The 14,396-nt window shown below is 42.6% G+C and overlaps 1 protein-coding gene across 1 annotated transcript in view; it reads left to right on the plus strand.

Moving 5' to 3' along the window:
* Positions 1-14,396, plus strand: part of Gars1 (glycyl-tRNA synthetase 1) — a 40,229-nt gene that overhangs the window by 11,195 nt on the left and 14,638 nt on the right. Inside the window, exons 5-9 of the mRNA XM_052720288.1 lie at positions 1,115-1,203; positions 1,641-1,717; positions 4,703-4,848; positions 10,315-10,464; positions 12,823-12,985. Of these exons, the coding sequence (XP_052576248.1) occupies positions 1,115-1,203; positions 1,641-1,717; positions 4,703-4,848; positions 10,315-10,464; positions 12,823-12,985 (625 nt within the window). The remainder of the gene's footprint in view (positions 1-1,114; positions 1,204-1,640; positions 1,718-4,702; positions 4,849-10,314; positions 10,465-12,822; positions 12,986-14,396) is intronic.

The raw sequence follows: 14,396 nt of genomic DNA on the forward strand, positions 1-14,396 counted from the left end.
ATGTTCCTGTATTTTTGAACATGGCCAACACACTGCATTTCTTCATGCAATGTAGGTGAGCATTTACTTACGGAGTTAAATCTGTTGTAAGCATTTTTGGAGCCATTGAGATGGTTCAGCAGGTAAAAGTGCTTGCTGCTAAAACCTGACAACGTTAGTTTAATTCCCCAGCACTCCATGGTATAGAGGGTGAACTGACTCCTACAGACAGCCACATACGTAGACACATCCGGATATGTACACTGAATGAATAATTTTAATTTTAAAAAACATTTTTTTATGACAGCATAGTGTTCTGTTTTATGAACGTAACATAATTTAGTGACATATCATAGGCATTTCATGTGTTTCTGAATTGTGTTCAAATAGGTACATTTTTGGATATACCCTTGAGTATTTCCATGGCATAAATTGTTAGTGTAATGGACATTCTCACCTATGCTCTATGTATTAAAGTTTCAATGCAAAGGTGAATGTTTAAGATTATTGAAAGTAGGGTAGGGTTTCTAACCATGTAAGAGGAATTCTTACCACTTTGTGTCTCATCTTTATTAATGTTTAAGGTTGTCTGGTAAGATGGCAGTTTTTATCATTAGCCTTTTTGAGGTACTCTTAATCATCACAGCCAACTAAGATGAGAGGCATCCCTGTTTGCTAGGCCTGTCAGATCTGGATGAACTCAGTGAGCTATTTGTCCCACTCCTAGTAACTGTAAAGACAATACTATTGTCAGTATAGGTCAGGATCTGTGCTGAGCTGTGATGAATTCTTGGCTCATCAAATTCCTGATGACTTTGGCCTCTGCTTAGATGGCTACTAATAATGAATAATATATAATAATAATAGAGCATGAATTATCCTGAAATGTCCTACAGCCTTAAGATAGTGTGTAAACGTGTATAATCTAGCTAATCTCTTTTTCCAGAGGGGATGAGAGAGTTTTCTCAGGACCCATGTCTCTCTGTCATGGGTGCATGGTTACTCTAGATATGAGTTTCCATCTTGGACATACATGGCTCTAGACTCTGGGTAGACGTATTATAGGGCTCCTCTTCTAAGGTGATATCCTGTACTCATTTGAATGAGAGTGACAGGTCGGTGTTTACTGATTTAGGACCTCTGGCCATGTAGACAAATTTGCTGACTTCATGGTGAAGGATGTGAAGAACGGGGAGTGTTTCCGAGCTGACCACCTGCTGAAAGGTATGGGTCTGCATCTCTTTCCTGCGCTTGCGCAGAACAGAGGTTGAACCCTTTTTTTTCTCCTTTTTTTAAAAATATTGGATATAGTTATAATATACTCAGATTAAAATACAGATCAAGTTCTTTATGTTACATAGTCTCCAACAGATTAATTATATTCAGATAATAATTTTTCTAATCAGCAAGTGATCAAGACATTATTATGGGCTGGGGCTGTAGCTCAGTGATAGGTTGCTTAGCATGTTTAAGGCCCTGGGTTTCATCAGCACAAGAGAAAACCTGGAAACATTAAGACCACCCCTACAAAACTATCTATAATTAATAGAAATAAGAACACTAACTTCAGGTTCGTTTTTAATTGCCCAGCATTGGAACTCGAAATGTGCTCTTTTTTTTTAACTGATGGAAACTGACACTTAGCAACACTGTTCTTCTAGCTCATTTACAGAAATTGATGTCTGACAAGAAGTGTTCTGCTGAGAAGAAATCAGAGATGGAAAGTGTCTTGGCCCAGGTAAGACGTTTGGAGACATCAGAACACCCCGTGTGTGCACTCCTGGTGTCTTCCGAGTCTGTCAGCAGTTCCACAAAGTACACTTAAAATTTTTCTTACAGCTTGTTCAGTCATGAAGTCCCATGTAGCACACCTTCAATTTTCTTCTCTGGTTAACGACAAAGAATCGTGTTTTTAACTTTTTTTTTCTTTCCTTTGTTTTTCAGTCAGCATAGACCTCACTGTGTAGTCCAAGCTGGCCTCCAGCTTGAAGTGATCCTCCTGCCTCAGCCTCTCAGTTGTTGGGATTACAAGCATTGAACCATCATGTCTAGCTCTGAAACCTGTTTCATTCTGGTGATCTATCTGAAACTGAGTAGAGAACTTTGAAACATTTGTTCGTTGTTCGTTTCCTTCGTTTATTTCTTCATCTTGTGAGGGAAGGGTTAGCACATGCTGCAGCTCAGGTGAGGAGGCCAGAGGACAGCTGTCGAGAGTCAAGTCGCTTCTCTCCTTTCACTGTGTAGATCCCCGCCGGGGGTTGAACTGGGGCCTCCAGGCTTGTGGCAAGTACCACAGCACACTGAACCACCCCACCCACCCTCCTTTGGGTGCTTTATTTTGTTTTGTTTTTTTTGAATTTGTGATTCCTCATCAGCCTTCTAAGTGCTGGGATTATGGGTACAAGCCACTGTGTCCAGTTTAACATTTTGCCTTTCTTTCATGGAAATTGCTAGATTCTTTGCTACCCTTACCCTATTTTTCTTCTTTCAAGTGTGCAGATTTTTCTCTGTGATAATTAGCTTTGCCTTCCAATCTTAGATGTGAGATTTTCTTCTTTAAATTAAAAACTTCGTTAATCTCGTTGTTGACTCATCCGTAGTTTATTTCAGTCCCTGTGACGTGTAACTTGCCCCTGTCTGGAGCGGTTGCTCTAATGTCAGTGTTTTATTAGAGTGCCATTAGAGCTGCTTGTTCTTTCCAGTGCTGGGGACAGAACTCTGCCTGTGTCCTCAGTCCTCACGTGCTCATTTATTTTATTTCCTTCCTTTTTCAACAGCTTAACATGCGTTTAAAGGAAATGAAAGATGCCTCTCATTGTCCCTGGTTTATTTTTTTTTTATTTTGAGACAGGGTCTCACTCTGTAGCCCTGGCTGTCCTGGAACTCAGTATGTAGACCAGGCTAGCCTTGAACTGATAGAGATCTGCCTGCCTCTGGGATTAAAGGCATGAACCACCATGCCTCCCCCGCCCTCGCCCCCCCCCCCCCCCCCCCCCCCCCCCCCCCCGTCTTATTTCCCATGCAGAATTACTAAGGATATTGCCATGTGCATGCCATGGAGTGTGTCTTTGATCTTACCTGTTGATTTCATTTCCAAGTGAAGTCAGCTTTGAGAACTGAGTGTGGCTGATCTGGTGAGCTGTGATTCAGTTTGAGCACTACTTTTCATAGCGAGAACAGTGAGTTTTGTTGTTGTTGTTATCTATAAAATACTCAGGGAAGAGTGAGAGGGGAGAACTGATGTAGTTCTCAGAAATGGCCTCTGTGGTTCGCTGAAAGTCCACCTGGTGTGGAACACATCGCGGTGATGCTGCACCAGTATGTGCAGTGAGTCTCCTGCCACGGGAATCCTGAGAGTCCTCGGAAGTGCAGATTGACCTCCAGTGGGAAGAGCTCTTTCCCTTCTACCGACTCAGCAGTTGAAACTTGCTTCCCTTGTCCCCGTCTGTGTCTAAGTGACCTCAACAGCAAAAACTTACTTCCCTTGCTTGCCCCTCAGTCTTTGCCGACCTATCTCTGCATGTAGCATTTTGCAAAATCAGTTTTAAAACTTTTTTATTGCAAAAAAGTAAAAAAGTATATATATATAATTAGAAAATATACTTGAAAGGTGAAAAATCCCTTATAATTCCTTGAAGTTAGTTTTCTCACTTTGTGAAACATGAATACATGTAATATCAGAAATGTAGTCACTGTTCACCTTGTCCTGACTATGTTCATCTCTGTCTGTATTATCATTAGAGTTTGGACATTTAGTAAGTGCATTTCTGAAGTTCTGTGGTCATCTCCGTGGGGCACTCACTGGTGACCGGGGCCCAGGCCCATTGGATGACGAGGGTTTCAAAATGATCTTGTCCTCTGCTGGTGCTTTTGATTAAAGAAAATGGGGGAACTTCCCTTACCAATTATAAAGGAAATTGAGAATCCGTGTTTGATCCATGCCTCCGTCCTGTTTTTTAACCTATTTGTTGAGTCCTTACATCCATCCAAAAGTGCACAAACCGTCGTTTTCATAAAGCCCAAATGCAAACAGTGAGTTCCCATCTGTCTCATTGGTCTCCTGCCTTTCTCTGTTCTTGTTTAGAAGTTAAGCAGCTGGTTGTGGTGATGTACACTGGTAGGATTTGCAGAAGGAGGTGGAGGCAGGAGGATTACGAGTTTGAGGCCAGCCTGGGCTACACATTTTATGGCCGGGTGGTGGTGGCACATGCCTTTAATCCTAGCACTCAGGAGTCAGAGCCAGGCGGATCTCTGAGTTCGAGGCCAGCCTGGTCTACAGAGCGAGATCCAGGACAGGCACCAAAATGACACAGAGAAACCCTGTCTTGAAAAACCAAAGAAAAAAAAAAAAGCTAAGCTTTGATGCGCTTCCGTAACTGAACCATTAGGCTTCCTGAGGGTGGAATTGCCCGGCTGAGCTGTCAGGAGCGTCAGTGAGTCCCCCGTACAGCTCGGTACTCTGATCACTTCCTTGCTCTTTGGTGTGACAAGATAACTGCAGGCTCATTTTGTTCGTTTCAGGTCTCAGACCCGGAGTCAGCCATTTTCCCCAAGCAGGCCTTGTCCTCATTAGTGGGGATGTTTCCTGGCCATGTTTGGGCTGGGGACTTGTGCGTTAGTGTGGCTGGAGCGGTGGCGGGACGCCGCTGTGTCTAGCAAGCGCTTGATCTTGTACCTTGTTCTCTGGTTTACACACTAATTGTTTTCTTTGTGTGTCCTTCAGCTTGATAACTACGGACAACAAGAACTTGGGGATCTTTTTGTAAACTATAATGTAAAGTCTCCCACTACTGGCAATGACCTGTCTCCTCCAGTACCTTTTAATTTAATGTTCAAGACCTTCATCGGGCCTGGAGGAAATATGCCTGGGTATGTATTGTTTTTATTTATCTGCTTATCTAACACACTTACCTGTAATAAAAGGCAATACTCAGTGCCAAGGAGAAAGGCTGCACTTTCATAGTGGGGTTGCGTTTGTTATTAAATAAGTACAGAAGCCCATGATCATCATACCTTCCAGTAAGAGCTGCATAGGACAGGAGGGCCAGAGAGAGATGAATGCTTTTTTATGTTATTGTATGTAAATACTTTAGAAATGATGAAGTCTGTCCAGTGCAGTTTATGGACCTTGTACCATACAGTCCTTATAGCTACTAGTCATGTATGGCTCTTTAGCACTTGGAGAGAGGCCAGTGAGTCTGAGGATTGAATTTCAACATTTATTTCACTTTAACTACATCTAAGTAGATCTATCGACTAGCCCACCGTACTGGAGAATGTCTGGCCCATATTCTTGAAAGGCAGCTTTTCTACATGAAGCAAAGCTGGTGATCTACAGAGTTAGGTGACCCTAACATGGGACAGACCTCCTGACTCACTCTTCATTCCTGGTGATTTAAGAAAATAGTTCTTTTAATCAGTCAGTCTTTCTTTCTTTTTCCTTTCTGTGTTTATTAATTTATTCTGGGAGTAGGGGTACATGTGCCACAGCACTGGAATTGTAGGAGTTAACTCTCTCCACCAATGACTAAACTCAGATTCATAGTTGTGTCAGCCAGTGTACTTCCCAATGAGCCACCTTCAGGATGTGCTGGCTTGTTTATGTCACCTTGGCACAAGCTAGAGGTCTCTGCAAAGAGGGAGCCTCAATTGAGAAAAATGCCTCAATAAGATGTGGTTATACGACATTTTCTTTATTAATGATTGATGGAGGAGGACCAAGCCCACTGTGGGTGGTGCCACCCCTGGGCTGGTTGTCCTGGGTTCTATAAGAAAACAGGCTGAGCAAGCCATAATGAACAAGCCAGTAAGCAGCACTCCTCCATGGCCTCTGCATCATCAGCTCCTTCCTCCAGGTTCCTGCCCTGTTTGAGGTCCTGTCCTGATTTCATTCAATGATGAACAGTGCTGTGAAAGTGTAAGGGAAATAAACCCTTTCCTCCCTAAATTACTTTGGTCATCTGTTTCATCACAGCAATAGAAACTAACTAGGATACAGGCCACTTGAAGAAATAAATGAAAGGAAACGCAATTAAGTATGTTGGTAAAAAGTAGAAATAACTAGGACAGCTGTATTAGCAGGACTTTATCTTTAAGATAGAGAAATATATAAATACCTGGTTGAAAATACAATGCATAGAGTACAAAGATAGGAGAAAGTGACCCGACTTGGCTAATGACTGAGCACTGGCTGCGCTTGCAGAGGGCCTGGGTTTGGTTCCCAGCACCCATATGGCAGCTCACAACTGTCTGTAATTCCAGTTCCAGCAAACCAGATGCCGCCGCCTTCTGTCTCTGAAGGCGCTTCATGTATGTGGTGCACATACATGCAGGCAAAACATTCATATACATAAAATAAATAAACCCTTTTGAAAGAAAGAAAGAAAGAAAGAAAGAAAGAAAGAAGGAAAGAAGGAAAGAGAGAAAGAGGAGAGGTGCACTTAGCCATGCAGGAGGGAAAGATCTTAGGGAGCTGGAGGCAGGAAAATAAAAGGAGCAGTGGCGTACACATGATAAGAAAGTAGAGGTAGAAGGAGTGGATCTGGCGAGGGAACCATCGAGGGTGGAGTGAGGAAGGGGGATGGGGAAGAGCCGTGGGAGAAGGGATAAATAGAAACGGTAAAATAGCGTTTGTGTATGAAGACGCCACAGTGAAATCCAGTCCCTTGTTTTGTATGCCAAGTTTCAAGTCAGTATGCTTAGACGTGGGTCTTATTTCAGAAGGAACTAAATTTGGTATCTGCCTCCATATAAATGATTGTTCCAGAGAGGCCTTATTGGCTGTATTAGTTACTTTTCTATTGTTGTAATAAGAAACCATGAGAAAGGCAACCTTTTTTTTAACTAAAATGATTTTCTTAATCTTTCTACCTTCTCTTCCACACAAGTCCTTGAGCTTTGAGGGGGAGGGGTGTGGTGAAACCATCCCAATTAGGACTGGGTGCCCCAGAGTCTCTCACTCTGCACATTGTCCAGTTGTGGGTCCTGTGTTAATTACCATCCTCTGAAAGAAGCTTCTCTAATGAGGGTTGAATGCCCTGATGTGTAGGAATATCGATATGTCATTAGGAGTCTTTTATTTTGATCTTCCTTTAGTATAATAATAGTATTAGGTTTCCCCTAGGCCTGTTTCCTGTGTAGTCTCAGGTTCTTGGGCACTTTAGCAGGATCCAGTATGGTTTTACCTCCTGAAGTGGACCTTTAATCTGACTTAAAGAAACAAGATGGTTGGTTATCCTTAACATATGTGCTACTATTGGACTAGTATATCCTGCAGGTAGATTGCTGTTGCAGGTTACAGTGTTTGTATTGTGTATTATGGATCATTACCATTCTTCTCTGGTACCGTTCAGAGTACCTTCCAGTACCGTGAATGCTAGTTAGTAGGAGTGAAGCTTCTAGGTGGTACCAGCTCAGTTTCTCCAGGTTTGATGACGTAAGTTGTGTCTTTAGCAAAAGGACCTTATTGTCAGGTTATGGAGAGCAACCAATAGCCTTGAAATAGCTTGTGATATTTGGGGAGATTCATGGGACCCTTTGGCCAATGACTCAACCAAATATAACCCATCTAGACACCTGTAGCATAAGACATCTAGTTGGGGCATTGTCTCTCCCATTAAATGTTTTTTTTAAAGGAAGCTTCTACAGTAGTAGGTTTCCATATGCTTTTTCAAAAGGCCTTTAGTGTCCCTAAAAGATCCTAATGACTTCACCAGGAAATTTCTACACTTCCATCCAGCAAAATAGCAGGCTATAAAGTTGACAGGTAGAAATCAGTAGCCTTTCTGTATACAAATAGAAAACACTGAGAAAATTATCTGGGAAAAAGCACCTTTCTCAGTAGCCTCAAAACCCAACATCTTGGAATAAGTAACCAAGTGAGTGAAAGACTTGTACAATAAAAACGTTAAGAAGACACTGAAGACAGCAATCAAAGACACCAGCATATGAAAGATCTCCCACGCTCATGGATCAGGATTGATATTGTGAAAATGGCCATCCTACCAGAATCACTGCACAAGTTCAATGCAATCCCCATCAGAATTCTAACACAATTCATAGAAATTGAGAAAAATGATCTTCAGCTTCATACGGAAACATGAACCAAAAAAACCCAAAATAGCTCAAACAATCCTGAATAATAAAAGAACTGTTGAAAGTATCACCATCCCAGATTTCAAGTTGTACTACAGAGCTATAGTAGCAAAACCAGTATTCTGTTGGCATTAAAAACAGATAGTTGGTCAGTGGAATCCAATTAATGACCCAGACACAAGTCCACACACCTGTGGACACCTGATTTTTGACAAAAAAAGCCAAAAATACACTCTGGACGTCAGATGGCATCTTTAGTAAACGGTGCTGGTCAAACTGGATGGCTGCATGTAGAAGAATACAAATAGATCCATATTTATCACCCTGTACAAATCTTAACTCCAGATAAATCATAGACCTGGCACATTTACACAATGGAATGTTAAACAGCTGTTACGAAGAAAAGAAAAGAAAAATTTGTAGGCAAATGGATAATGGATGAAATTAGAAAAAAAGCATCCTGAGTGAGGTAACCCAGACTCAAAAAGACAAATACTGCATGTTTTCCCCTTATATATGGATATTAGCATTTAAAGTTTTAATAATTGTGCTACAATCCGAGTAATCACAGAGGGAAGGGGAAATAGAACGTAGTGTTACGTTGAGATAAAGGGAAAAGTAGAATAGGGGGATTAAATGGGGGAGGGGAGTAGGGCAAAGGAGACAACTTATAAAACAGAGTGTGTAATTGAGCTTAAGATTTGAGAGGGCTAGAATCCACTGTAGTGATATTTGGTTTGTGCTCTAACAAATAAAACTTGCCTGGAGATCAGAGTGCAGAGGTAACAACTAGTTAACTATGGAGGCCAGGCAGTGGTGGCACACACCTTTAATCCCAGAGCTAGGGAGGAGTTAACAGGAAGTGATATGGTTGGGCAGAGAGAGGAATATAAGGCAGGCGAAGACAGGAGCTCACCCTTTTCAAGCTGAGGAGTTGGTGAGGTAAAAAGTGGCTGTGGCTTGCTCCTTTGTCTCTCTGATCTTTCAGCATTTACCTTGACTCTGTTTTTATCACTAAGACCAATTAGAATTTGTGTTACAATCCATGATGGTGACGTGAAGGTGTGGTGGCAGGAACAAGAGCTCCCATCTCTAACCACAAGCAGGAGACAGAGAACACTCTGGGAATGGCATGAGTCTTTTGAAACCTCAAAGTCCACCCCCAGTGACACAGCTTCTCCAACAAGGGCATGCCTCCTAATCCTTCCCAAAGAGTTCCACCAACTCGGGGGACCAAGTATTCAAACTTAGTAGCCTTTGGGGGCCATTCTCAAACCACCATAATGATACGCAGAGAGGGAGGTGGGTGTTTTGCCATTGGAGTAAATAAATAAGGACATTCTGATGGCATTGTGGACATCCCAAGTTCTTAGTCTATCCCCATGGTTCTGTGGGAGTGTTTGCTGCTTAAGACAGGATAGGATCCCTTCCTTTTAATTTAATCCCTTCTAATTTATGCCTTAAGCATAACTTTGCTGTGAAAGGATGTATGTGATACTTGACTTGTAACAGACTTTGTGCTAGAGAGGCCCACAGAAATCCACAAAGATACCCCCACAATAGACTGCTGGCAATGGTCGAGAGACAGCCCGTATTGACCTACTCTGGTGATGGGATGGCCAAACACCCTAATTGTCATGCTAGAAACCCCATCCAACGACTGAGGGAACTGGATGCAGAGATCCACGGCTAGGCCCCGGGTGGAGCTCCGGGAGTCTAATTAGTGAGAAAGAGGAGGGTTTATGTGAGTGAGAATTGTTGAAACCAAGGTTGGATAAAGCACAGGACAAATAGCCAAATGAATGGAAACACATGAACTATGAACCAATGGCTGAGGGTCCTCCAACTGGATCAGGCCCTCTGAATGGGTGAGACAGTTGATTGGCTTGTTCTGTTTGGGAGGCACCCAAGCAGTGGGACCCCGTCCTGTGCTCATTGCATGAGTTGGCTGTTTGAAACCTGGGGCCTATGCAGGGTTGCTTGGCTCGGCCTGGGAGGAAGGGACTGGATCTGCCTGGACTGAGTCTACCAGGTTGATCTCAGTCCTCGGGGGAGGCTTTGCCCTGGAGGAGGTGGGAATAGGGGGTGGGCTGGGGGGAAGGGGAGAGGGGCGGGAGGGGGGAGAACAAGGGAATCTGTGGCTGATATGTAGAACCGAATTGTATTGTAAAATAAAATAAAATATAAAAAAAAAAGAAAGACACAATTTACTTGTAACAGCCTGACTTATTAACTTTATAGATATCTGAGACCAGAAACTGCACAGGGAATTTTCCTGAATTTCAAGCGACTTTTGGAATTCAACCAAGGGAAATTGCCTTTTGCTGCTGCCCAGATCGGAAACTCCTTTAGAAATGAGATCTCACCTCGGTCTGGACTGATCCGAGTCAGGTATTACTTTTGTCATTGGGTTGGAGGTGTAAACTGACATACTTGTGCTTTAATCTTGACCTTGGATTTATTTCTGTTTTTTTTTTTTTTCCCCCAAATGTAGTCTCTGGCGAGGGTGGCAGTTTTGATTGAGGACATGAATTATAAGGGAAAGGAAGGAGCCTGGATAATAGCTTATGGCTTCTGCTTGCTCTGAAGTTACGTTTTCCTTTGCTTACCACCTGTTCTGGGGATCTAGAGATCTTGATGTTGAAACCAATGCCTTTCTGTCATTGGTGTGTATTATGGGGTCAGTCAGGGTGTGTGTCTGTGTGTGTGTGTGTGTTTGTGTATCTGTGTGTGTGTATGTTAGTGTTACAAAGAATGGGTAGTGTCCAGGGCAGGTGGCGTTGCTGGGAGGGTTTGTCCTGGGTGCAGCCTCTGGGTATGTAGGGGCTTTATGACATAGGGCAGTTGGTAAGCCAACACTGATGAGTTCAGACACCTGCTTGTCTAATAGCCTGCTCTGTCTGATGTGTGCAGGCATGTTTAAGAGGCATCCTGGCACTGGCTAGTCTCTCTTTCTCTCGAAGCCTACTGTGATATAAGTCTGTGATTTCCATATTTCTTCCTGACGTCATCATTCTGAGTAATATAGTCCATACACAGGTAGGCTGTGTAGCCGTAGTTAGCTTTCTTAGACTCCAAAACAGTCTTCTGGCCCAGCATTCCACCGTGTCTTCTCTTCTTACTGTAACTAGAGATCATAGTTTTCAAGGTTATTGATATATACATTGTGGAATGATTACCACAGGCAAGCTCATAACTCATCTGTCCTTTTACATCATTGCCTTTCAGTTCTTACTCTGGTGGTAAGAATCTTAACCCTTTCAGAGGCTGCTGAGATGGTATTATTATTACATTATTAACTACAGTTGTCATGCAGTTTCGTACAGAACAGATGGAAAGACTTTGGCAGCACCATTTTGGGGGATTCTGGGTAGGATCCTTAATCCATCTTCCCTGCACTGTAGAAGTTCATTTCCTGTCAACCCTGGTATAAGTTATGCAAGGACACAGCACCACGTTCACTTCAAGTCTTCATGTGCACAGACACATTTTGTAGTTGTTGAAAGATAATTAAGACTTAGTGCTGTGGGACCAAATAAAATGTGCCATTAACGAGTAAAATTGAAAACCCAGAGCTCTTGGCAGTACATTTCCTATGTTTAGGGCCAATCTGTGCAATTTTGTGTTGCTTCTAGAACATCTGAGATAATCATGAGAGTACACCAGTGAGATTGTGTCCATTTTTTAAAAAAGATTTTTTGACTCATAAAATTAACTTAAAACACTCTCCCTTCCCCTGTAATAGCTACTAAATTGCAATTCAGAGAAATCTCTTTGGAAAACCGTTGCCGTGTGCATATTTATTTCATCATTATGTGCTGCGCTTGATAGTGGCTTGTTCAGTTCATGCCCAGTGTCCTTTGCCTGGAATAACACTTTATTTAGAAGCTCTTACTCTAACGAGACCATCTGTTTGGTGCCATTATCAGTCATTTACTTGTTTGGAGCCATAAAACACAGTCAATCAAACTGCTTTAAAACCCGGAGAACCATTTCAGTTCACTTCTAATTTCCCATTCTTTGGAAAGTAAATGTCTGTGGCTTCTTTAGTATATATTTGTGCAAAGACCTGATGCTTTAAGCAGAATCATTTTACGTGGGTGTCGCTGTTCAGTATCTCGTTTCTCTTGTATGTGGCCTTTGCTTGTCCTTCCTATTTTAAAGGCTGTATTAATAATCCACTTTTAAAAATTATTTTTATTGCCAGCTAGTGATGGCACATGCCTTTAATCCCATCACTTGGGAGGCAGAAGCAGGCGTATTTCTCTGAATTCTAGGTCAGCCTGGTCTACAGAGTGAGTTCCAGAACTATACAGAGTAACCCTGCTCAAAAAAAATCAAAACAAACAAACAAAAATCTTACAACTGATACTCTTGGGTATAGCTACATAGAAAGAGTTAATATTTGAAAGCAGGTTGTTGCTGAAGTTATTGTTATTTTTATTGTTGTTGTTATTTTGATACTATGGAGTGGACCTAAGGCCTTGATCATAGTAAGTATGAACTCTACCATGAAGTTGTATCCCAGGTCAGTTACTGATATTTTTTTAAAAAACAACCACCTACACAAACCTAATCTAAAAGTCTTTGGGTAATTTCCTTAGAAAGCCAGTGTTCTGCTTGGTCACAAGAAATTCCTGGAGTTTGGGCCCTTTATCTGTGGAGGAATGAGCAGCTAGAAGTAGGAGCTGTTGTTGACTGAGTTTTAGAATTAAGCCTGCAGATTTCTATCTTTCTTCTTTCTTCCAGGGAATTCACAATGGCGGAGATCGAGCACTTTGTAGACCCCACTGAGAAAGACCATCCCAAGTTCCAGAGTGTGGCTGACCTCTGCCTTTATCTGTACTCGGCGAAAGCCCAGGTCAGCGGACAGTCTGCTCGGAAGATGCGCCTGGGAGATGCTGTCGAGCAGGTAAGACTCTAGAGGAAACTGATTTAGATTATGCCCAGTCGAGGATGGCCGCGCTTAGCAACTGGGTTGTGCACTGGGTGAGGAAATATTTGACTTTAGCGGTATTTTTGTTTATTTATTTTGCAGCATTGTGGGTCAAGCCCAAAGGCATGTGCAGGCTTGGCAAGTGCATGAACTGCATCCTCAGCCCCTGACAGTTTTGTCTGTTATGGTACTGGTGAGCAAACCTAGGTCCTCGCATGCTGAGCAAGTGACCTACCTCTAAGCTACAGCTCCAGTCCCCATGTAGTATTTGCTTTCTATAGAAACACCCAGTTCTGAGCCGTGAGGCTGAATTAAGAAAAATGTTTAGGGGTTGCAGAGACGGCTCAGAGGCTGCTCTCCAGAGGACCTGGATTCAGTTCTCAGTGCCCACATGGCAGATCACAGCTGTCTCTAACTCCAGTTCCAGGGGATCTGACACCCTCATACAGACATACATGTAGGCAAAACACCAGTGTATGTGAAATTAAAATTAAAAGAAAAATGTTAGCAGATGGGCCAGGGAGCTGGTTCAGCAAGTAGAGCACCTGCTGCTAAGTCTGGGGACTTGAGTTCGATTCCCGGGACCCACATGGTGGAAGGAGAGAACCAACTCCTGCAAGTTGTCCTCTGCACACATACATTTAAAATAAAATTCTTGTCAAGCAGAGCACTTAGAAAATAGATCTTGGTTTGGACTGTGTACTGTATCTAACTGATCCTACTTTAACAATCTCCACCACTTTGAGAGGGACAGAATTTTACTTAGGAAAATCAAACACTCTGGATTCAAGCCTCTTTGTGTTGCCAAGAGCATGGGGTTATAGGCCTGTATATTGGTGGGTTTCTTTAAATATCTGCCTGGAGAAATGAGTGAGTGGAAACTTAGCCTCATTAGCTGCTTCCCAGTAGTGATTGACTTGCCTGGAGGAGCACTGAGCCATCTGGTCCCAGAAATATACAAGAAGAGGTATCGCCCATTTTATGGAAATGATCTGCTGTGTTAAATATCATAACCAAAAGCAATTTGGTAGGAAAGGGTTTATTTAGAGGCTGTATTAGTCCATCATTGAGAGGAGCCAATGTAAGAGCTTGAAACGAAACCAATGGAGAAATGCTACTTACTGACTTGCTTCTCCTGGCTTGCTAAGCTACCATTCTTATACAGCTCAGGCACCCCTCTCCAGGGATGGTTCCACCCCTAGTAGATTGGGCCCTCCTATATTAGCAATCTGCAGGGGTCTCTGCATCCACCTTGGCCAGCAGAATAACTATTTTTGAGAGGTAAGAAGGTAATTTGCTTTAGCATGACTCAGTAGCTGGTGTTGGTTCAAACTTTGAGAGTCTGACCCTGAGTGATTTATTTTAGGCATATTTAAGCACACCACAA

Source organism: Peromyscus californicus, unplaced genomic scaffold (genome assembly GCF_007827085.1).
Source record: "Peromyscus californicus insignis strain IS unplaced genomic scaffold, ASM782708v3 Scaffold_6__1_contigs__length_162567912, whole genome shotgun sequence".
NCBI lineage: Eukaryota > Metazoa > Chordata > Mammalia > Rodentia > Cricetidae > Peromyscus > Peromyscus californicus.